The sequence below is a fragment of the Tachyglossus aculeatus genome, chromosome 3 (genome assembly GCF_015852505.1).
Source record: "Tachyglossus aculeatus isolate mTacAcu1 chromosome 3, mTacAcu1.pri, whole genome shotgun sequence".
Taxonomy (NCBI): domain Eukaryota; kingdom Metazoa; phylum Chordata; class Mammalia; order Monotremata; family Tachyglossidae; genus Tachyglossus; species Tachyglossus aculeatus.
Genome location: NC_052068.1, coordinates 63,328,777 through 63,351,627, shown reverse-complemented (window position 1 = coordinate 63,351,627; position 22,851 = coordinate 63,328,777). Strand labels below are relative to the sequence as shown.

The 22,851-nt window shown below is 42.0% G+C and overlaps 1 protein-coding gene across 1 annotated transcript in view; it reads right to left on the bottom strand.

Annotated features, from left to right (window-relative positions):
* The window catches only part of LOC119925875 (core histone macro-H2A.2), a 29,962-nt gene extending 20,431 nt beyond the window's left edge, over positions 1 to 9,531 (bottom strand). Inside the window, exon 1 of the mRNA XM_038744376.1 lies at positions 9,303 to 9,531. Coding sequence (XP_038600304.1) covers positions 9,303 to 9,474 — 172 coding nt within the window. The 5' untranslated portion in view covers positions 9,475 to 9,531. The remainder of the gene's footprint in view (positions 1 to 9,302) is intronic.
* Between the last annotated feature and the right edge of the window lie 13,320 nt (positions 9,532 to 22,851).

Here is a 22,851-nt window from a genome sequence, read left to right as displayed (position 1 = left end):
TTTTTCTTGGGGACTGGAGCCTCTCCCCACTTCAAATTCCCCAGACTCAATTTTTCCCCATCTTCATAGTTCTTCTGAAATCCCACCTCCTCCAAGTAGCAATTCTTCTGTGGAGCTTTCATTGCCCCAGATCACACCCTTTCAATTACCGATCGCAGGACTTGGGCACTCCGGGCCAATTTAATAGCATGCCAAGCACTCTATTAGGTGCTCGGGACAGGACTGACAGTAGCTTTGATAGACATGCTCCCTGCCCGGAGGAGTTCACAGTAAGCGCTCAATAAATATGATTGATTGATTGATTGATTGAAACAGGGCCATTCCGTACAATTATACTTATCAGCTAGCATATTATGCTAGTTAAGCACTTACTCATCCCTCCATTCCCTTCTTCTCCCATCTTTAAATTACTTTGTGTCTGTCTTCCCTGTAAGAAGCAGCGTGTCTTAGTGGAAAGAGCACACATTTGGGAATCAGAGGTTGTGGGTTCTAATCCCCGCTCCACCACTTGCCAGCTGTGTGACTTTGGGCAAGTCACTTAACTCTTCTGTGCCTCAGTTCCCTCATCTGTAAAGTGGGGATTAAGACTGTCAGCCCCACGTGGGACAACCTGATTACCTTGTATCTACCCCAGCGCTTAGAACAGTGCTTGGCAGATAGTAAGCGCTTAACAAATACCATCATCATCACTTATAAACTCCTTGAAGGCAACAACTGCTTCTTACCTCTTTTGGTCTTTCCCAAATATTTAGTACTGTGTAGCTGGCACTGAATATATACCATTGCTTAACAGAAGTGTATTAGCATGGACTCCAAAAAATAAAAACTTAGTAAAATGAAAATTAAAGGAATAGTTAGTAATGCTCTAAGTATAAACCACATCTCAATGGTTTAATCAATAACGACTCCATGCTCAGGTCACCCCGAAATTAGCACTTAATACAGTAATAGTAATTGTGGTATCTGTTAAGCACTTATCACCTTGTATCCCCCCCAGTGCTTAGAACAGAGCTCTGCACATAGTAAGTGCTTAACAAATGCCATTATTATTATTATTACTATGTGCTAGGCACTGTTCTAAGAGCTGGGATAGATACAAGGTAATCAAGTGGTCCCACGTGGGGCTCAGTTTTAATCCCCATTTTACAGAAGAGGTAACTGAGGTACAGAGAAGTTAAATGGCTTGCCCAAGATCACACAGCAGACAAGTGGAGGAGCCAAGATTAGATCCCACGTCCTCTGACTCCCAAGCCTGGGCTCTTTCCATTGAACCACGCTGCTTCTCAATAATAGTAATAACTCTGTAAAGTGCCTTACTTCTGCAAAATGAATTCTCACAGTACATTTTTCAGATCAAACATGGGATATTTACTTCTGACTGACCAGTCAACATATCTTCAAGGAAAAGACATCAGATTTCATCTTTTTCAATGACTTACACAACACTTTTTCCATCATAAAGGGGTATTAGTTGAAAAGAAATCAATTAATGGTATTTATTGAGATATCACTGTGGGCAGAGCACTGTACTAAGTGTTTGAGAAAGTACAGTAGAAAAGCAGCATGGCCTAATGGATAGAAGATGGACCTGGAAATCTAATCCTGGGTTCTAATCCAGGCTACACTACTTATTTGCTGGGAGACCTTGGGCAAGTCCCTTAACCTCTCTGGGCCTCAGTTGGGGATTAAGATGTGAACCCCATTTGGGACTTGGACTGTGCCCAACTTGATTAGCTTGGACCTACCCTAGCGCTTCATACACACAGTAAGTGCTCAATAAATATGATTGAATGAATTGAATGAGTGAACATACTTAATACACATACTAAGTAATAATGATGACATTTGTTAAGCACTAAGTGCAAAGCACTGTTAGCATAAAAATACAGTACAACAGAGTGTTTCCTTCCCACAATGAATTTAATTTAGCCTTGACTAGAAAAACCCTGTGAAAGGCTCAGGCTTGGAAATCGCAGTCTTTGTATGTATCTCTATTTGAGAAGTAAAAAAACAAAATAATAATAATAATAGTGATGGTATTTGTTAAGCACTTAATATGTGCGAAGCACTGTTCTAAGCACTGGGGGAGATACAAGGTGATCAGGTTGTCCCACTTGGGGCTCACAGTCATAATCCCCATTTTCCAGATGAGAAGGCACAGAGAAGTTAAGTGGCTTGCCCAAGGTCACACAGCTGACAAGTGGTGGAGCCGGGATTCAAACCCATGACTTCTAACTCCCAAGCCCATGCTCTTTCCACTAAGCCATGCTACTACTCTTAAAAAACAAACAAAAAACAACTCTTTGCCCATTTTTGAAGGTTGTATAAATTCAGCCCTGTGGAACCGCATGAAGCCGAGGTTCCTTGTGAGACACTGTTGCTACATCGTAGACTATATCACCTTTATTCTGCATCAGAACCCTACGCAGGTTCTAAACACCTTTTAAAGTCATGAATCTGGGGGCCAAAGGAAAGTGAAACCCATTTGGGATTGGAGAGCCTTCTGTTCCACTTTTTCCAGGCCTGTTTCAGATCAAAGGTGCCACGGAGGCAGCTGGAGTGTGTCCATGCAGCCAGAGATTTTCACATAGCTGAGAATATTTATTCCAATGGCTTCCTGGAGCAATAATCCCCAGTAGCGTGGTTGATTCTGCCCAGGCAGATAAAAGTAGGGGACAAAAGCCCAGTCTGGTTGCCTCAAAGGCATATATATATATATATATTTGTTAATGTAGGTTCTGCACCAATATATCATTTGCTACTCACCCCAGCCCCACAACACCTCTGTAAATATCCTTATAACTACTACTTCCCCAACCTGCAATTTATTTTATTGTCTGTCTCCCCTTGCAGACTGTAAGCTCTTTGTGGACAAGGCTCACAACTACTATCTCTACTACATCAAACTTTCCCAAACGCTTAGGCCATCAGATTTGGCGAGAAGGTGGTCACTGGTTACTTCAGAGAGGGCTGTTTCTGTGGAGTGAAGAATGGAGGGAATCTAGGTGAGAACTGGAGATAGTGGGTATAAACAGCTCTCTCAAGGAGTTTTTGGAGAGAAATGCTAGGAGGGAGATGAGGTGATAACCTGGAGGGAGCCATGGGATCAAGGGAGGATTTGTTTGGTGTTTTTTTTAGGTTATGGGATGGTTAGGCATGTTTGAAAGCAAGGGAAAGAAGCCGTTAGAAAGAGAACATCTGAAGATCATCATCATCATCAATCGTATTTATTGAGCGCTTACTATGTGCAGAGCACTGTACTGAAGATGGCAGTCATGGAGGGAAAAGAGGGGGCAAGTGTTTTAAAACAGCCTAAAAAGGATAAGAGCAGAAGCACAGATGGAAGGTTTAAGAGAAGCAGTGTGGCTCAGTGGAAAGAGCCCGGGCATTGGAGTCAGAGGTCAAGGGTTCAAACCCCAGCTCTGCCACTTGTCTGCTGTGTGACTTTGGGCAAATCACTTAACTTCTCTGGGCCTCAGTTCCCTCATCTGTAAAATGGGGATTAAGACTGTGAGCCCCCCTTGGGACACCCTGATTACCTTGCAAAATCCCCAGTGCTCAGAGCAGTGCTTTGCACATAGTAAGTGCTTAATAAATGCCATTATTATTATTTACAGAGGAGGCGAGAGATCTCATCTTGAGTTACTGCAGGGAGCATAGGGAGAGTCGAAGAGGGTGGAGGAAGAGGATGGACTGGAGAGGAGCATGAGAGATTTTAGGGAGGTAACACCTGATGGTTTCAATTTTGTTGACGAATAATAATATGACATTTATTAAGCGCTTACTACGTGCAAAGCACTGTTCTAAGCGCTGGGGCGGTTAACAGTAATAATAATAATGATGGCATTTATTAAGCGCTAACTACGTGTAAAGCACTATTCTAAGCCCTGGGGCGGTTAACAATAATGATAATAATAATCACAGCATTTATTAAGCGCATACTATGTGCAAAGCACTGTTCTAAGCGCTGGGGCAGTTAACAATAATAATAATAATAATAATAATGGCATTTATTATGCGCTTACTACGTGCAAAGCACTATTCTAAGCGCTGGGGCGGTTAACAACAAAAATAATAATAATAACGGCATTTATTAAGCGCATACTACGTGCAAAGCACTGTTCTAAGCGCTGGGGCGGTTAACCATAATAATAATAATGATGGCATTTATTAAACGCTTACTATGTGCAAAGCACTATTCTAAGCACTGGGGCGGTTAACAATAATAATAATAACGGCATTTATTAAGCGCATACTACGTGCAAAGCACTGTTAGGTCCTTGGGGGAAAGAGACGGTGGAAGTGGGGGGACAGGAGGCTTGAGTTAAATGTCTGGAACAGCTGGTGGAGGGATGGTAGTGAATTAGGAAGGGGCAGTATTGTTGTAGGACAGCGTAGAGGGCCGAATCGAAGATAAGGGCGAATTTTAAGGTGGACAAGGTCAGAGATTTCTGTATTTCATTCATTCAATCGTATTTATTGAGCACTTATTGTGTGCAGAGCACTATACTAAGTGCTTGGGAAGTACAAGTCGGCAACATATAGAGACGGTCCCTACCCAACAACGGGCTCACAGTCAGGAACGATCTGCAGTTCGGGCACAGAAGCAGAGGGAGCCTACTGGGGAGGTGATCCAGGGTTGCCAGTTAGTGGTACAAGACTGAAGAAGGGACAGGGGACTTCAGTAGAGTAGGTGGTGTTGAGTGTGTCGGTTTGTGCATCAGAAGTTAGTTTAGGCATGGAGACTAAATGGGGTAGAATGGCTATAGACTACTGGAGGCGAGGCGGGGGGGCGTCAAAAGAATGGAAGGTCTCTGGGAGAAAAAGGACAGATTTGCTGGGGGTGGGTTTATGGGAAAGAGCAGGTGAAGAGTTTGTGGTCAGATAAAGGAATTTCATAACTGGTGAGGGTAGAAATTGAACAGTTATTGAAGGTTATAATAATGGCATTTGTTAAGCGCTATGTGTAAAGCACTGTTCTAAGAGCTGGAGAGGATACAAGGTGATCAGGTTGTCCCACGTGGGGCTGACAGTCTTCATCCCCATTTTACAGATGAGGTCACAGGCACAGAGAAGTTAAGTGACTTATCTAAAGTCACACAACTGACAAGCAGCAGAGCTGGGATTTGAACCCACAATCTCTGGCTCCCAAGCCCGTGTTCTTTCCACTGAGCCACGCCGCTTCTCAATTCCAAATGTGTGCCCAAATTAGTGGGTGTGTAAGATGGGGTGGAGCCCCAGTTCATTGGAGGAAAGGAGTGAGAAGAGGTGGACCACTGGGGCCATCCACACGACTATTGAAGTCCCCAAGTATCAATGGAAGGATGGGGAATGAGAGAAGAAATGTGAGAAAGGGATCAAAGTAGTTCAGAAAGTTGGAGGTGGGGCCTGGAGGGCGGGAGATTACCATCCACTCCAAATACGAGTCACAGTCAAGGCAGATGATATGGGCAAAGGAAGTGAAAGAGGGATGGGGAGATGGGATGGTGTGAAAGTGGTATTGGGGAGTAAGAGGAAGCCGACTCCTTCCCCTTTTCCAGTGAGTCTGGGGGAGTGGGAGAAGAAGAGGGGCCCCTCTGGAGAGAGCGGCAGGGCTGACTGTCCCTGGGGAAAGCCAGGTTTCAGTGATAGCAAGGAGAAGCAGTGACTGGATCAGGTCAATAATGAAAGGAAACTTCGCCATGAGGGAGTTGCGGGGAGAAGCAGCGTGGCTCCGGGGAAAGAACGTGGGCTTTGGAGTCAGAGGTCATGGGTTCAAATCCCAACTCCTCCAATTGTCAGCTGTGTGACTTTGGGCAAGTCACTTCACTGGGCCTCAGTTACCTCATCTGTAAAATGGGGATTAAAACTGTGAGCCCCCCGTGGGACAACCTGATCACCTTGTATCCGCCCAGCGCTTAGAACAGTGCTTTGCATTCATTCATTCAATCGTATTTATTGAGCGCTTACTGTGTGCAGAGTACTGTACTAAGCGCTTGGGAAGTACAAGTTGGCAACATATAGAGACGGTCCCTACCCAACAGTGGGCTCACAGTCTAGAAGAGTAAGCGCTTAAAAAATGCCATTATTATTATGGGCTGAGGCCTTGGGGAGGAGGTGAGGGGAAGGAAGGGGTTGAATGGGGATGAGCTAGGACAGGATGACAAAGATGGAAAAGGGGTGGGGAGGGGACCGAAAGCACACGGTGAGAAGCAGCATGACATAGTGGATAGAGCACGGGCCTAGAAGTTAGAAGGTCAGGGGTTCGAATTCCCCTTTGCCTCCTGTGTGACATTGGTTAAGTCACTTCTCTGTGCCTCAATTACTTCATCTGTAAAATGGGTTTGAGTCTGAGTTCCACGTGGGACAAGGCACTGGGTCCAATCTGATTTGCTTGTATCCACCCCAGCGCTTAGTACAGTGCCTGGCACATAGTAAGCGCTTAAATACCATTATTATTATGGTAGAGCTAGGGTATAAAAGAGAAAGACAGTCCAGACCTACAGCTCCTGATCTGTAGGCGCAACGGCCTGTGACAAGTTACTCTAGCAGGTGGCAACTCAACAGCTCCCACCGGGGGGAATCCACAAGTTTTAAGCTGCGATTAGTGCGTCATTAAAGCATCTCTCCGGAGTTAAAGGACAAGCGCTATCAAGTCGTTAGTTGTTGATGGGTGACTTTACACCTTAACTCCTTGCAGAATCGCTGTCCTGCTACTTTGGGGGTGAACTGAGGGGTGGTGGATTGGCGATTCCTTCCCCAGGCAGTCCCAAGTTTTTTTTAGACACGTTGCCTGCTTATGTCTGCTTTTGTAAGTACTTTTGTCTGTCTCCCCCATTATTCACTCAATCGTAGTTCTGTGCTTACAGTGTGCAGAGCACTGTACTAAGGGCTTGGGAGAGTACAATAACACTGAACAGACATTCCCTGCCAACAATGATTTTACAGTCTAGGAACTAGAGAGTAAACTTATTATGTGCAGGAAGTGTCACTTTTCTATATCCTAAGTGCTTAGTACAGTTCTACTTCCTGCCTCTGGCCTGCCCTCTGTAGCCATCATATTCGACAGACAATGACTCTCCCCCATCTTCAAAAGCCTTTTTGAAGGCACATCTCCAAGAGACCTTCCCTAAACCCTCCATTCCTCTTCTCCCATTCCCTTCTGCTCCACCCAGACTTGCTCCCTTTATGCATCCCCCCCTTTCAGCCCCACAGCACTTATGCACCACTCTAAATTTGTATTAATAGCTGCCTCCCCCTATAGATTAAGTTCGTTGTGGGCAGGGAATGTGTCTATTATTGTATTGTCCCAAGCGTTTAGTACAGTGCTCTCCACTCTAAGTGCTCAATAAATACGATTGACTGTAGTACAAAGCAACAAATGGGTGCTCAAATGCCACTCCTACTGCTGCTGGAGTTGGGTTTTACAGCATTCCTCCTTTCCTTTAAACAGTCTGTATATAGTCAGCAAAGGAAAAAAAATTTTGTTTTTGACCCCAATGAAGTAACTCGAACAAAGCCACAAGTTTAACCCCGGGTGGGAAAGGGTACACCTTCACTTTTTTTCTGAACATGCAGTCTCCTTGCTATTAGAAAGCAAAACCACACACAAAAAATATCCCTTGCGGCAGCGGATCTGGACCCAATCGAAGTTCGGCTCTTTAGTATCCCGTGTGCCTACCTTGAGCTGTAGACATTTTTTTTCGCTCCTTTTCTTTTCTTCTGGTATTAAAGTGCTTACTGTCTCCCTTTCCTGTTTGCTTTTAAGTCAAATTAACCCAGTCCTCTCCTATGAATCAACAGCGTTATCGTGGCGGGAGAGTTTGCGTACACTGATGAAACAGAGAGATTCTCTCGTCAGGATTACCCATAATGGAAAAACCTAAACCGAAGCATCAAAGTTGATTCACCTGTGTTGGGAAGCAGCGGCATGGAAAGAGTGATCAAAATGTTGATCAAAGACAGCTGCAGAGACTCAAGTTTTTTACTGTGCGGAAAAAGGCAATAGGAAAACCACTTTTTAACCAAGAAATATCTATGAACTATATACCCAAATGACTACAGATGAAGATGGGAAGTTCTGGTGAAGATGTGACCATGAAGTCGACCTGGGTCGGAAACGACTAGAGGGCATTTGATGACAATTAACTCTGTTAAGTACCCTCAAGCAAGCTTCTATCTCCAGACTTCTAATCAACAAAGCAATTAACTTTAATAGGGCTAGGGCCTTTCAATTTGCAGTTGAATAAAGAAAAACCTGCAGCAGGTAGGGTCTTTAAAGAGTTGCCCCCTTTAGGAGTAACCAGATGAAAACTCAAGGATGCATTTTTGCCCATTTCCCCTACGCCGGTTACCTACCTTGACCAAAATGAAGATAAAAGAAAGAGCCAAATATACAATGCCAGCCTAGTTAATTTTTTTCTTTTTGGTGGGGGGTGGGGATGGAATTGAATCCTGAACGTCAGAGGAAAGCACTAGCTTTCACTATAAAGTGGATCGGTAATGTAGGTGATCTCAAACTCCTTTTAAACTTAAATTGGAACAGTGAAATACTTAGTGACAAGAATGTACACTTTAATAATAGTGGTATTTGTTAAGGATTTACTATGTGCCAAGTACTGTTCTAAACACTGGGGGATATACAACATAACCAGGTTGGACACAGACCCTGTCCCACATGGGGCTCACAGTTTTGATCCCCATTTTGAAGTAACTGAGGCACAGAGAAGTTAATTGGCTTGCTCAAGGTTGAGAAGATATGTGGTGGAGCCAGGATTAGAACCCACATTCTCTTACTCCCACGCCCATGTTCTTCCCACTAGTCCACACTGCTTCTCTTTATTCTAGATGCATCTTAATCCTCTTGTTTCTCTACCCTTTATTCAAGCCACAGAAATTATTTAGTAATGGAAAAAGTGGCAGAAATTGCATTTTAGGTCCACTGACACGATCCCTTAATCCACCAGAGAAATTTTATTGATTGATTATGGTATTTACGTCCTTGTGGCTAAACACTGCACTAAACACCGCGGTATATTACAAGATAATCAGGTTAGTCCCTGTGTCACATGAGGTTCTCAATTTAAGTGTGAGGGAGAAGGATTAAATCCCTATTTTACAGATGAAGGAATCAAGGCACAGAGAAGTGACTTACCTAAGATCACACAGTGGACAAGTGGCGGAGCCAGGATTTAGAACCCAGGTCCTCTCTCTTTCTACTAGGAAAGATATAAACTGATTTGAGCCCTTCACAGCTCGAAGACGGAAGAATTAAATCAACTGAAGACACCACATTTTTATTTCCCCTTCCATTTTTGCCTTACCTGCGAGGTACTCGATGACAGCCGCCATGTAAACCGGGGCTCCAACACTTATCCGGTACTTAAATGTTCCTTTCTTCAGGTAGCGCATCATTCTCCCCACAGGAAAGATGACTCCTGCCCGGGCGGAGCGGGACAGCTTGGACATTTTCTTCTTCCCACTTCGGCCTGACATCGTGCCGTGCTCGTCTACTCAGCTTGCTGACACCTGGCCCTTATTCACCCCGGCACAGTGCTGAAAAAGAAAGAAAAATTGGGATTAAGAGCAGGTGTGGGTCTCAAACAGACATGCCTTCTGATCATCGGCTTTAAAGCACTCAATCAGCTCATCCCTTCCTCCCACTACAGCCCAGTTTGCCCATTACACTCCTTTAGCATCAGTTTACTCACTATGTCCCGATCTCTATCTTGCTGCCAACCCTTTCTCACATCCTCCCCCTGGCCTGGAACAAACTCCCTTCCATATATTTCAAACTCCCACTCTCCCCACCTTCAAAGTATTATTAGGGGCTCATCTTTTCCAAGAGTCCTTCCTGCAGTAAGCGCTCTTCTCCCAGCCTCGTTCTCCTTTCTGTATCGTCTATATTCATTCATTTAATCATATTTATTGAGCGTTTACTGCGTACAGAGCACCATATTAAGAGCTTGGGAAATACAAATCGGCAACATATAGAGACAGTCCCTATCCAACAACGGACTCACAGGCTGGAGCAGCAGCGTGGCTCAGTGGAAAAAGCATGAGCTTTGGAGTCAGAGGTCGTGGATTCAAATCCCTGCTCTGCCACTTGTCAGCTGTGTGACTTTGGGCAAGTCATTTAGCTTCTCTGCGCCTCAGTTACCTCATTTGTAAAATGGGGATTAAGACTGTGAGCCCCACATGGGACAACCTGATCACCTTGTAACCTCCCCAGAGCTTAGAACAGTGCTTTGCACATAGTAAGCGCTTAATAAATGCTATCATTCCAGCGCTTAGAACAGTGCTTTGCACATAGTAAGCGCTTAACAAATGCCATTATTATATACTTTAATCTGTGACCTTTGGGCATCTACTTGTCCCACCCTCAAACCCACAGTTCTTATGTACATTAGCTTTACATTGTATAGTGTAAATTATTTAATGTCTTCCTTCTCCTCTAAACTGTAAGCTCATTGTGGGCAGGGGGCCTGTCTGCCAGCTCTATTGTATTGTACTTTAATGCCAACCTACTCATTGTGCCTCGATCTTAACTATTTTACAACCATCCACCCGTCCACATCCTGCCTCTGGCCTGACTGTGAGCCCGTTGTTGGGTGGGGACTGTCTTTATATGTTGCCAACTTGTACTTCCCAAGCGCTTAGTACAGTGCTCTGCACACAGTAAGCACTCAATAAATACGATGATTGAATGAACTCCCCCCTCAAATCTGACTGACAATGACTCTTCCCCACCTTCAACGTCTTACTGAAGGCCCATCTCCTCCAAGAGGCCTTCCCTGACTAAGCCCTCCTTTCCTCTTCTCTCACTCCCTTCTGCTTCGCCCTGACTTGCTCCCTTCATTCACCACCCCCACACCCAGCCCCATAGCATTTACCTACAGATCTGTAATTTATTTATTTATAATAATAATGATGACATTTATGAAGCATTTACTATGTGCAAAGCACTTTGATGTCTGTCTCCCCCTTTGGACTCGTTGTAGGTAGAGAATGTGTCTTTTATATTGTATTCTCCCAAGCACTTAGTAAAGTGCTCCGCACACAATAAGTGCTTAATAAATAAGAGTGATTGATTACTCTCCCATGCCCTTAGTACAGTGATCTGTTCTTAGTAACTGCTCAATAAATAAGATTGATTGATCAGATGTCTGTGCAATAATAGGGCTGTAAATGTCATTACAGACTACATTAGTGAGATAACAGTCACCTATTTGGCAAGAAAATTGAGTTGCCCCCAGAAAAATGGCAGTGATAGGAAGCTCAGTGTGTCCTGAGGCCCAGTAGGAGGTCCTGAAACGTTCTGACAAATAGCAACATAAACTATCTTGCATCACTGGAAATGGGGGGGAAAAACGTTTGAAAGTGTTTCTGCTGTGAGGTATTTCCAATTTCTATGACATCTGATTTAAGTTAGTTGAACGAATATCATTTGGCTAATTAAGCTTGTCTTTTGAAGGGATTAGTGTTGATAAATAAAACTGTTGAGCCAACATGATTCATTAGATCTTACTGAGTAATCTCGCAATTCAGCTTCCATATTTTTGACTACTTTTAAGACAACAGAAGAGGGATCTATCTTATCAGATACTTCAATGAATATAGACTAGATGCTATCATTTAAAAGTAACTACCACATTGGCTTCAAATCTCTCCATCACCTTGCCCCCTTATTACCTGACATTGTCCCACTGTCAGACCCTGGCCTACGTTTTACCTGTGACCTGGAATGCCCTCCCTCCTCAACTCCACCAAACTAGCACATTTTCCCCCTTCAAAGCCCTACTGAAAGCTCACCTCCTCCAAGAGGCCTTCCCAGACTGAGCCCCCTTTTCCTCTGTTCCTCCTTCTCTCCCCATCGCCCAGCTCCCTCCCTCTGCTCTACCCCCTTTCCTGCCCCACAGCCCTTGTGTATATATGTACATATTAATTATTCTATTTATTTTTATTAATGAGGTGTATATATCTATAATTCTATTTATTTACATTGTTGCTATTGATGCCTGTCCATCTGTTTTGTTTTGTTGTCCGTCTCCCCCCTTCTAGACTGTGAGCCCATCGGGTAGGGATTGCCTTTGTTGCTGAATTGTACTTTCCAAGCGCTTAGTACAGTGCTCTGTACACAGTACACGTTCAATAAATATGACTGACTGACTGAATGAATGAATGCTGAAGACAGATTGAATACATTCTCTGTAAAGCAAGGCTTGACCTGGGATGAAACTTCATAATGTCATTAACATCACAATTTCAAGAGGTAAGCTCTTCAGCACAATGAAGTGAGAACTAAGGAGGTAACTCACTGTTATTTATAAAAGTTGCAGATTTTATGAACAACAACAACAACAAAAAGATGCACTTATCTCTCAAGTTTGGCAGGAATAAAAAAAAAAGAATTTTGAATAAGCCTAGATGACCTTCTGAGGCACTCTGAAATTGGTACATTCTTAATGGGAAATAAGTTCAATGACAAAAAAAAGTATTCTGTTGAAACTTTGGATCAGGTAAAAGGAAGTGAGACTGAATATTTGAGTGAATCTATGAATGAGTCAGAGGGATCCTCTCAGTGGAAAGTGACCTTAAAGTAGATACTGTACTGAATATGATTATGTCTTATCAAAAATAAGGTATTAGAAAGAAAACCATATTCTAAAATTATTTCAAACAAGGTAGCTTACAATGATGCTTAGTATTTTTCCGGTTTTGTACAAACAACTATAATGCAAGTATGGTGGATAGTTAACAGGTCACATGAAGGTCAGGGAGATGATTGAAAGTGTGGCAGCAAATTAAAGAGATGAGAGATTGCAAAAATTATGATTTAAAAAAAATATTGGGTAGAAGAACGGATTTAGCATTAATATTAAATGGAGTTTTAGCAGCACAGCCTAGTGGATAGAGCATGGGCCTGGGAATCAGAAGGTCCTGGATTCTAATCTCAGCTCTGCCACTTGTCTGCCATGTGACCTTGGGCAAGTCAATTAACTTCTCTGTGCCCCATCTGCAAAATGGGGATTAAAACTGTGAGCCCTATGTGGGACAAACCAATTTGCTAGTATCTACCCCAATGCTTAGTACAATGCATGGTACCTAGCGCTTAACAAAAACCACAATTTTTGTTAATTATTATTATCTTGTTATGCAATTATAGAAAGCTTTTTGTTGGTTGTTACTATTCTATCAGATTTAAATGAGCCCAAAGCTTCCTATAATTGTACAAGTTAAAACTACGTTTAGTAAACATACTTAAATTCATTCATTCATTCATTCAATCGCATTTATTGAGCGCTTACTGTGTGCAAAGCACTGTACTAAGCACTTGGGAAGTACAAGTTAGCAACATATAGAGACAGTCCCTACCCAACAGTGGGCTCACAGTCTAGAAGGGGGAGACAGAGAACAAAACAAAACATATTAACAAAATAAAATAAGTAGAATAAATGTGTACAAGTAAAATAGAGTAATAAATACGTACAAACATATATACATGTATACAATAAACACACAATGTGAACATCAATGTCCAGGAGGGTAGTTGCTCTATTTTTTAAAAAATGTTTTTTGTTAAGTGCTTTCTATGTGCCAGGTACTGTACTAAGCACTGGGTTAGATAGAAGCTAATCAGGTTGGACACATTCCATGTTCCACATGGGGCTCACAGTCTCAATCCCCATTTTATAGATGAGGGAACTGAGGCATAGAGAAGTTAAGTGACTGGCCCACTATCACACAGCGGACAAGATGCGGAGCCAAATTAGAACCCAGGTCCTCTGACACCCAGACCCGTGCTCTTTCCACTAGGTAACACTGCTTCCCATGATGGTTCTTTCAAGTATTCTGTTGCCTCTGGCAGAACCAGAACGCAGGAATGATTTTTTTAAAATTTTTATGATTTTAGGGATCACAGCCCCAGTCTGCCTGGATCCCCCTAGCCTATTAATGTTCTAGTTCCTTCTATCTCCAGGTGTAAAGAAACATCATCCAGCGCTTAGAACAGTGCTTTGCACATAGTAAGCGCTTAACAAATGCCATTATTATTGTTATCACTACAGTGAGAAAGGCATCTACAAGGTCCTGTAATTGCTTCATAAGAAAAGTAATCAGAGTCCCATAACTCAGATACATAAAGCAGAACTAGGTCTTTTCTATCTCAAAATCTCTAAGTCAAAAAAGTCTGAAATTTCATGAATTTGCCACAAAATGGAATCCAGGAAATGTATGCAAGACTTCATACTAGATCTTTTCTATCCTACTATTGTGCTTCTCCTATTAAGACTCTCTTTGTCCTGTTAGACAAGGCCAGAATCTGTTTGTGTGATCATATGGGTTGTCAATAGACAATAAATAAATCCTCACGCCAGCCATTTATGCTCCTAATTTCAGTGTTTGCCCCTGTAAGGCACAAACCTAGAAATATGAAGTCCTGTCTAAGAAGTACACGGTTGACTGAAAATTTCCAGTTTGGAATCACTCGCAATTCTGACCACTTATTTGGTGAGGACACTTGGGAACTAATGGAGAAAGGAGAAGGGTGATGGGACAGCATCTCATTACCAAATCCCCAGTACGTGAGGATCTGAATTACTGAGTGCAATTGTTTCAACTCATCCTGATATAAGTGGATCCCACTGAATGGGTTTCAGGCTAGCTGTGGTCGGGGAAAATCCTTTTTTTTTTTGATGGCACTTATTGAGCGCTTAGTGCAAAGCACTGTTCTAAGTGCAAATCACTGTTCTAAGTGCTGGGCACTGTTCTAAGTGCTAGTATAGTGAGTCAGATTGAAAGTATATGACCTTTATGAGCAAGGATGCTCATATTAGGCAAACCCAATTACAGGTTATACTTAATGGCACTAAAGATGAGCATGTGCCAACTATTGAGAAGCAGAGTGGCCTAGTGGATAGAAAATGGGCCTAGGAGTCAGAAGAACTTGTGTCGTTTGTTCACCATTTACTATCTATTCCCCCCGATGTCCTCTTCCATGCACTTGGTCCTCTGCCCGGCACACGGTTGGTTCTAAGCTCCACCAGCGCAGCAACTACCTGTAGTCGACCCTCCAATGCGCCTTGAACAGTGCCCATCTCAGAGTAAGTGCTCCATAAATACAGTCCATTAACTACTATATCCAATGCTCAGCACCAATACAATCATTTTCCACGGAACTTCACTCTAAACGTCGGAGACTCATCCTCAGAAATCTGGATTTCCCACCTGAGATAGCAAGGAGAGAATGGGAGTTGGTGGTCCCATACGGACCATCTCTATATGTTGCTGATCTGTACTTCCCAAGAGCTTAGTACAGTCCTCCGCACATAGTAAGCGCTCAATAAATACGATTGAATGAATGAATAAATGAATGGTCTGCGAATTCCAAGCAACCAAGACAGCAAATCAAAAATGCAGACAGAAAGGATGCGAGCCTGAAATCAGAGGACCTGGGTTCTAATTCCCCCTCCATTACATGTCGATTTTGTGACATGCGACCATTTTGGTTTTCCAACATGTTGACCAAATCGACAAGTCCATTTTGGGTCGACTTTGTAAAGGCGTTCCCCTTCGCTGTGTTCTAGCAACACTTCTGAAAAACAGAATTAAGACATGAAATGTGTCCAATTTAATCAGTCTGTATCTACCTCAGAGCTGAGTACAGTGTTTGGCCCATTGTAAACACTAAACAGAAAACATGCGCCATAGGAAAAGAGGGGAATGGGGACTGCCATTTCCAGATAAGGGAAGCCAGCTGGAATATCCGCTGATGGTGAAGTCCAGAGCCTCCCTCAATAGGAAAGATCATCCGCACGCAGAACTCTCTTCCTCTCTTCAAAGCTCTCTTCGTCTCCCAGACTGAGCCCCCCTTTTCCCTCCCCTCCACCTTCTCCTCTGCCCATCGCCCCCCTCCCACCTCACTCCTACCCCCCTTCCTCTCACCACAGCTCTTGTATATATTTTCTACATATTTATTACTCTATTTTATTTGTACATACTATATTTATTTTATTAATGATGTGTATATAGCTATAATTCTATTTATTCTAAGGGTATTGAAGCCTGTCTACTTGTTATGTTTTGTTGTCTGTCTCCCCCTTCTAGACTGTGAGCCCGTTGTTGGATAGGGACCGTCTCTATATGTTGCCGATTTGTACTTTCCAAGCACTTAGTACAGTGCTTTGAACACCGTTAGCGCTCAATAAATACTATTGAATGAATGAAAGGACTTGGATTCTAATCCTAGCTCTGTCACCTGTCTGCAAGTCACTTAAATTCTCCGTGCCTCAGTTATCTCATCTGTAGAATGGGGAATAAGACTGTGAACCCCACATGGGACAGGGATTGTGTCCTACCTAATTAGCATGTACCTACCTCAGCACTTAATACAGTGCCTGGCACACAGTAAGTGCTTAACAAATAACATACTAAAAAAAGGCCCCTGGAGGGAGTTTAGTGATGGAATTTGTGGTTTGCTGCTTTGGATATCATGATCTTTGTGTTCATATTAATGTTGGTTGGGCACATAAGATTAGGCTAGCCCTGAGCAGATTAGAGCCCAAGAGGGAGTTTTGTAAATTAATTTATTTTAATTTATTATTATCACTGCAGTATTTGTTTCAAAAATTGAATAGCCTTAGTTGAGTATGGCCAATGCATTATTAACCCAAATACAAAGCAGAGAAAGATGACGGGACTTGCCCATGACAGATTAGGGAAAAATTAAACCCTGTCCATTTTCTCTCTATATTCTGGAATAAAAAAGGGACAGAAAGGTTATTTTTAACAAACACAATTTAAAATTACACCTATTAAACAGATGAGCAGGTGAGGATGAAGTACCAAATGGTTTAAAATAGCAGCACCAAGTTACGATGTCATAATTGAAATGAGTATCAGGTGAGAGAATAGACATTTATCTCAAATATAAACAATTGAAAACGAAAGAGTATCTACCTCATTTTCATTTTGCTTCACTGTCAAATTTTTGAAAACTGTTAAACCAAAAACCACTTCAAATTCTATCCTACTTAATGTGATAAGATGTTCAGCCAACTTCCATTTAAGTAGGAAGAGGGCTTAATAATTCATTTCAGTAATATTCATTTTAAACCACCATTCCCCACCGAGTAATTCCAAAATAAGGCAGGCAGACCCATGCAAAGTTTTAAGTGGTAGCTGCCTATTCAGCTGGAGACTGTTGGCAGTAAGGTTAGGTCAATCAGTTTTAGAGGTTGTAAAAACGCAGAGGGTGGGCAGACTAAGGAATCATTTTGACAAAGAGACTTTGCTCCTATTGGGGTGTTTTAGGAATTTCATGTATGCAAGAAGCTTCTTCAAACACCATTTAAAGTCCACGAATAAGATGAGAGCCTCTCTCATGTGACAATAGCACTTTTTCCAAAGAGAGTCATACCCAAAATGAAGGGAAATGGAGGATATCCGGAGACGACAAAAGGACTTTTGCTTTAGGAATACCTGAAAACAAAGGACAGAGTGACTGATAGAGGCCTGTTTGAAGGGCACTTGGTACATTCAGGAGCCGTTTCCTTTTGGGGCCTGTTCTTGCGGCTACTGCATGAGAGGCATACATGAAGCAGCTTGGCCTAGTGGGTAGAGTCAGAAGTCAGAAGGTTGTGGGTTCTAATCGTGACACCACCACCTGTCTGCTGTGTGACCTTAGGCGAGTTGCTTCACTTCTCTGTGCCTCAGTTGCCTCATCTGTAAAATGGGGATTGAGACTGTGAGACACGCACTGTGTCCAACCTGATCTTCCTCCCTTCAAAGCTTTACTGAGAGCTCACCTCCTTATGTGCAGTGTCAGGCACATAATAAGCATTTAGGAAATATTGCAATTATTATTATTATTATTAGGTAAATGGTGGGGGAGAAGAGCAAGTCTGGAAATTTCAAAGGTACATTTTCCAAAAAAGCTGAAAACTCTGGACAGGCTTAACGTATTGTCATCTGGTCGCACATGCCTATTTTATTTAAAGTATTTTCTGTACTGAAGGAACATAAGATTCTAAAGGGTTAAATCAGAGGAGGAGAGTTTGGATGGGCAACAGGAAGAACTTTCATCAGGGCCTATGCCAGGGCTGTTTTGTTCTTTAAATCAAAGTTGGAGCTCCTCTATCCCAAGAGATCGTCATTAAAGAGGGAATAGACACTGTCCTTGGGTGAATAACTAAGCAAAACATCTAACGAGAGGCCAAAGGTTTGGCCAAGTCCCTTCTATCTGGAAGATGCATTGGGAAAAGACTTGGCTTTTCTAAATTACAGCAACAGAATTCATTTATTCATTATTAGCCCGTGTTATTTACTAAATCTGTGATTGTTTTGGAATAATTTATCCAAAATACATAGAAAGCCCTCACACAGTTGCAATGAAGCATCTGTGCTCTGACAGTTCAATAATTCATATTTCAAAACAACCACACTACGCAGAATTTTGTGCGTTGTGGGAGGAGAGGGAGGGAAAGGAAGAAAGAGGAGGGGTGGAGAGATAATGGCAGATGGTTACTCATTCAAAATGTAATTTTGAAAGGGAATATGAAAAAATCCTATGAAATGCCTGTTTCTGACAGAAGTCTCACAGTTATTGGTATGTTTCATCATGCATTAAAACTGTAATATTTTATTAGCATTATCTTGTAATGGTAAAAGAACACATTAAATGATACTGTAGAATCATTTGATCTATTACGCTCCAGGTTATGAACTACAAGGGCAGATCATTACTTAACTAACAATACTTTCCCAACCACTTTCTTCTAAAGCCTCTTAGAACTGAACGAGAATGGTCAATCTTTTAAAATCCGGAGTGCTAAAACGTATCGAGGGGCATGTATTATCCCCTTCCAGATCTATCCTGATGGCCAAAAAAAAGTAAATTATAGATTAGTCCAATACCTACTAGAACAAACAATTCTCCACAACATCAGGAGACTATATTTATTTATATTAATGTCTGCCTCCCCTCAAGACTGCAAGCGCATTTTAGGCAGGGAGCGTGTCTACCAACTCTGTTTTATTGTACTCTCCCAAACGCTTAGTGCAGTGCTCTGCACACAGTAAGTGCTCAATAACTACAATTGATTGATTGATTGAGGAGTTCCACAGTCCCCATCAGATAGTCAGGGCTGCCTTCCTCTCCCTGCCGGACACAGGCATTTAAGGCATTGGGAAGTTAGCTCCTGGTGGGGAGGGAATGTATCTGTTTATTGTTATATTGTCCTCTCCCAAGCGCTTAGTACCGTGTTTTGCACAAGGTAAGTGTTCAATAAATATGAATGAATGACTGAATGAAAGGTGCAGGAGTTTAGAACCAAGGGCCTCAGGTGGGGTGGGGTGGATCCTGAGTACTGTTTCAATAATAATAAAAAAACTACTGCTTTAATGTTTTTAATTGGTATTGTTTAAACTTTTAATTAGTTCTTACTACTGTTTGTAACATTGTTTTTAGTAATTTATTCTTATTTGTTCGACATAGTTGCCTTCTTCCACTCCCTTTGTGGGCCAGGGAGAGTGTCTTGATTGATTATCTTGTATTTATCCCAGGGCTTAATAAAAGCTTGGCACCCAGAAAACAGTTAATGTCATAGATACAACAATAAAGGAGATTTTTAAGATATATTTTTCTTGGAGACATCAGGGAAGGCAAGTGGTGTCTCAGTTAATACAGCACGGGCCTGGGAATCAGAAGGTCATGGGTTCTAATCCAGACTCTGATACTTGTTTGCTGTATGGCCTTGGGCAAGTCACTTTACTGCTCTGTGCTTCAGTAACCTCATCTGTAAAATGAGAATTAAGACTGTAAGCCCCATATAGGAAAGAGACTGTCCAACCCAATTTGCTTGTTTCCTCCCCAGTGCTTAGTACAGGGCCTGGAACATAGTAAATGCTTAACAAATACCATAATTATTATTAATTGCATTTTTGAGTGCTTACTATGTGCAGAGCACTATACAAAGCACCTGGGAGAGTACAACAGAATTAGCAGACACATTCCCTGCCCATAAAGACCTTACAATCAATTGCATTTATTGAGCATTTAAGATGTATAGAGTAATCAAACATATTTAATCAATCATTTATTCAGCGCTTACTGTGCACAGAGCACTGTCCTAAGTACTTGGGAGAGTACAATACAACAGAGTTGGTAGACACTTTTCCTGCTCATAATTAGCTTAGAATCTAGAAGGGGAGACAGATATCAATATATTAAAAAATCACACCATTAGGATCCCCATCAGGCCTAAGTATGGGACTCCATAGGCATAGTAGTTACCTGCCACCATCTAGGAGTTTGGAGCAGATGGGAAGGTTAAATCATTTTCATCATTTATTTTCCCCCACATTTGGATTTACATGTTCAATTTTTACAGCTTTTCATCCTTATCTACATTTTGATTTTATTTTTTTCAGGGAGCAAACTGAACCAAAAAGGCCCTTTACCTTTTCTTTCCCCCCAAGTCCCCACATCAAATCAAAAGGGAATATGTTCTGTTTTTGTTGTTTAAAACCCATGGTTTGAAAGGGTGTGCCGAACCCGTACTGGGTAAAGAATAACTCTGCTTACACTTTTCCAATATGAATTCTATTTATGTCACAAATGACTGGGCTGAGAAAAAAACACAAGATAACTTCAAACTACTTTGTTCTTAAAAATCAGAGATGTCAAGTCAGTAAAGGTACTAAATCTCACTATTTTTCTCAACATCCATACTTTCTGGTGACTTTTCATTCCTTTGGGAAGCTCAGAAACAGGCAACTTGGATTAGTGTTTTTCTGGAATCAATTGAGATGCAAATTTGCAGTAAAATCTTTAGTTGTTTGGGCCAGTGATCTGCACTGGCTGGATTTTCTTGGTTTAATCTGGACTGAGGAAATGGTCGCACAGAACCCTGATTCTTTTTAACATTTGCTGGCAGAGGACAGACATTAATTAATTATGGCATTTGTTAAGAACTGCTATAAGTGCTGGGGAAGATACAGAATGAATCAGGTGGGACGTATGGGGTTCTCAGTCGAAGTATGAGGAAGAACAGGTATTGGATTCCCATTTTAGAGCTGAGGAAACTGAGGCCCAGATAATTTGTAACTTGCCCAGGTGGCAAGTGGCAGAGCTGGGACTCACAGATCCATGCTTTCTTTAATGGTTAAGTTTGTATAATTGTTTAATTTGTTAAGTGCTTACTTTGTGCCAAGCACTGTTCTAAGCACTAAGCACTAGGTTAGATATAAGATAATCAGGTTGGACACAGTCCCTGTCCCACATGGGGCTCACAATCTTAATCCCCATTTTACAGATGATTTTCAGGTAACTGAGGCACAGAGAAGTAAAGTGACTAGCCCAAGGTCACACAGCAGACAAGTGGTGGAGCTGGGCTTCTGACTCCTTCCACTAGGCCATGTTAGTTCCTATGTTAAAGGGGTGAGGACTCTGGCCACTTCCTATCTCTGTGAGGTATGCAATAACTGTAATCTTGGTTCCAGCAGTGATAGCCCTAGAAAAACAAATAAAGAAAAAAAAATGCACTTGGAAGTTAGAAAAATGCAGAGTTAATTGTTCATCCTCACAGAAGAGAATATTTTAAATGGCTGTTTAAGAATTTTCCACCTCCTCTTCTCCATGCACTTTGCTGTTGGGCACAGACTGTAAAATGGAGGGGAGTCCTCTGTCAGAGCCCCCTTTAATCGGACTGGGTTTGGCTCTGGTCCTGCCAATTCTGCCCCATAGACTTGGTGGTTCTGTTGGAACTATAGTAGGGGCATGATTTACCTTGTTAGGATGATACCAAGGAAACTGGGAGACGTTCTTCAGTAATGTTGTCATAGAAATGCTGAATTTAGGACAATAGGAAAAATTTGCCTGGGAGTTGTGTTGACAGGCATTCGGAGAACAGGCTGGCAAATGGAAGAAAACGAAAGCTGGCCTAGCCTAGGTCCCAGTCAGGCATTAGAAATAATAGCTCAACGAGTCCATATGTTTTTAAAGTCATCAGTATCTGTTTTGCCTCCTACTTAGACTATGAGCCCAATTTAGGGCAGGGACCGTTCGAACTGATGATCTTGTTTCTACCCCGGTGCTTAGTGCAAAATAAACATTTAGCATTGTTAAATATTCCTGGTAATTTTTCAAATGTATTAATAAGAAATACATTTCTTATTTCTTATTACATTTCTTATTAATTGAGCCTACTCAATTGTTTATTCTTGTGGAATAAATCCTTGATCCGTGACATTTGTGCCTTATTGTATTGTACTTTCCCAAGTGCTTAGTACAGTGCTGTTCACAAACTAAGCGCTCAAATGCCATTGATTGATTATATGGTAAATTTATGCTTCGGTAACGTCTGGTGAATTCACATAAAAGAATATGGCAGCCTCAGTCCCTGGAATCTGCAAAGCTAGATTAATCTCTCTTCTATCCACCGTATTTATCTCCTATTGCTCCTTCAGGCACTTCTGTTTGAACTGAGCACTTGAGTACTCATCCCACCTTCCAGCACTTAGACACATAGCTCTAAACTTTGTTGCTCTCCCCTACCTGTAATTTATCAATCATATTTACTGAGCACTTACTCTGTGCAGAGCACTTTACTAAGCACTTGGGAGAGTACAATATTGCAGGGTTGATAAACTCCCTGCCCACAGAGAGTTTAGTGTCTACAGGGGGAGGAGACAGACACTAATATAAACTACAGATATGTAGATAAGTGCTGTAGGGCTGAGGATGGAGTGAATAAAACAAAGAATCCAAGTGCAACGGTGGTACAGAAGGGCCTAGTGGAAAGAGTATGACCTGGAGTCAATCAATCAATCAATCGTATTTATTGAGCGCTTACTGTGTGCAGAGCACTGTACTAA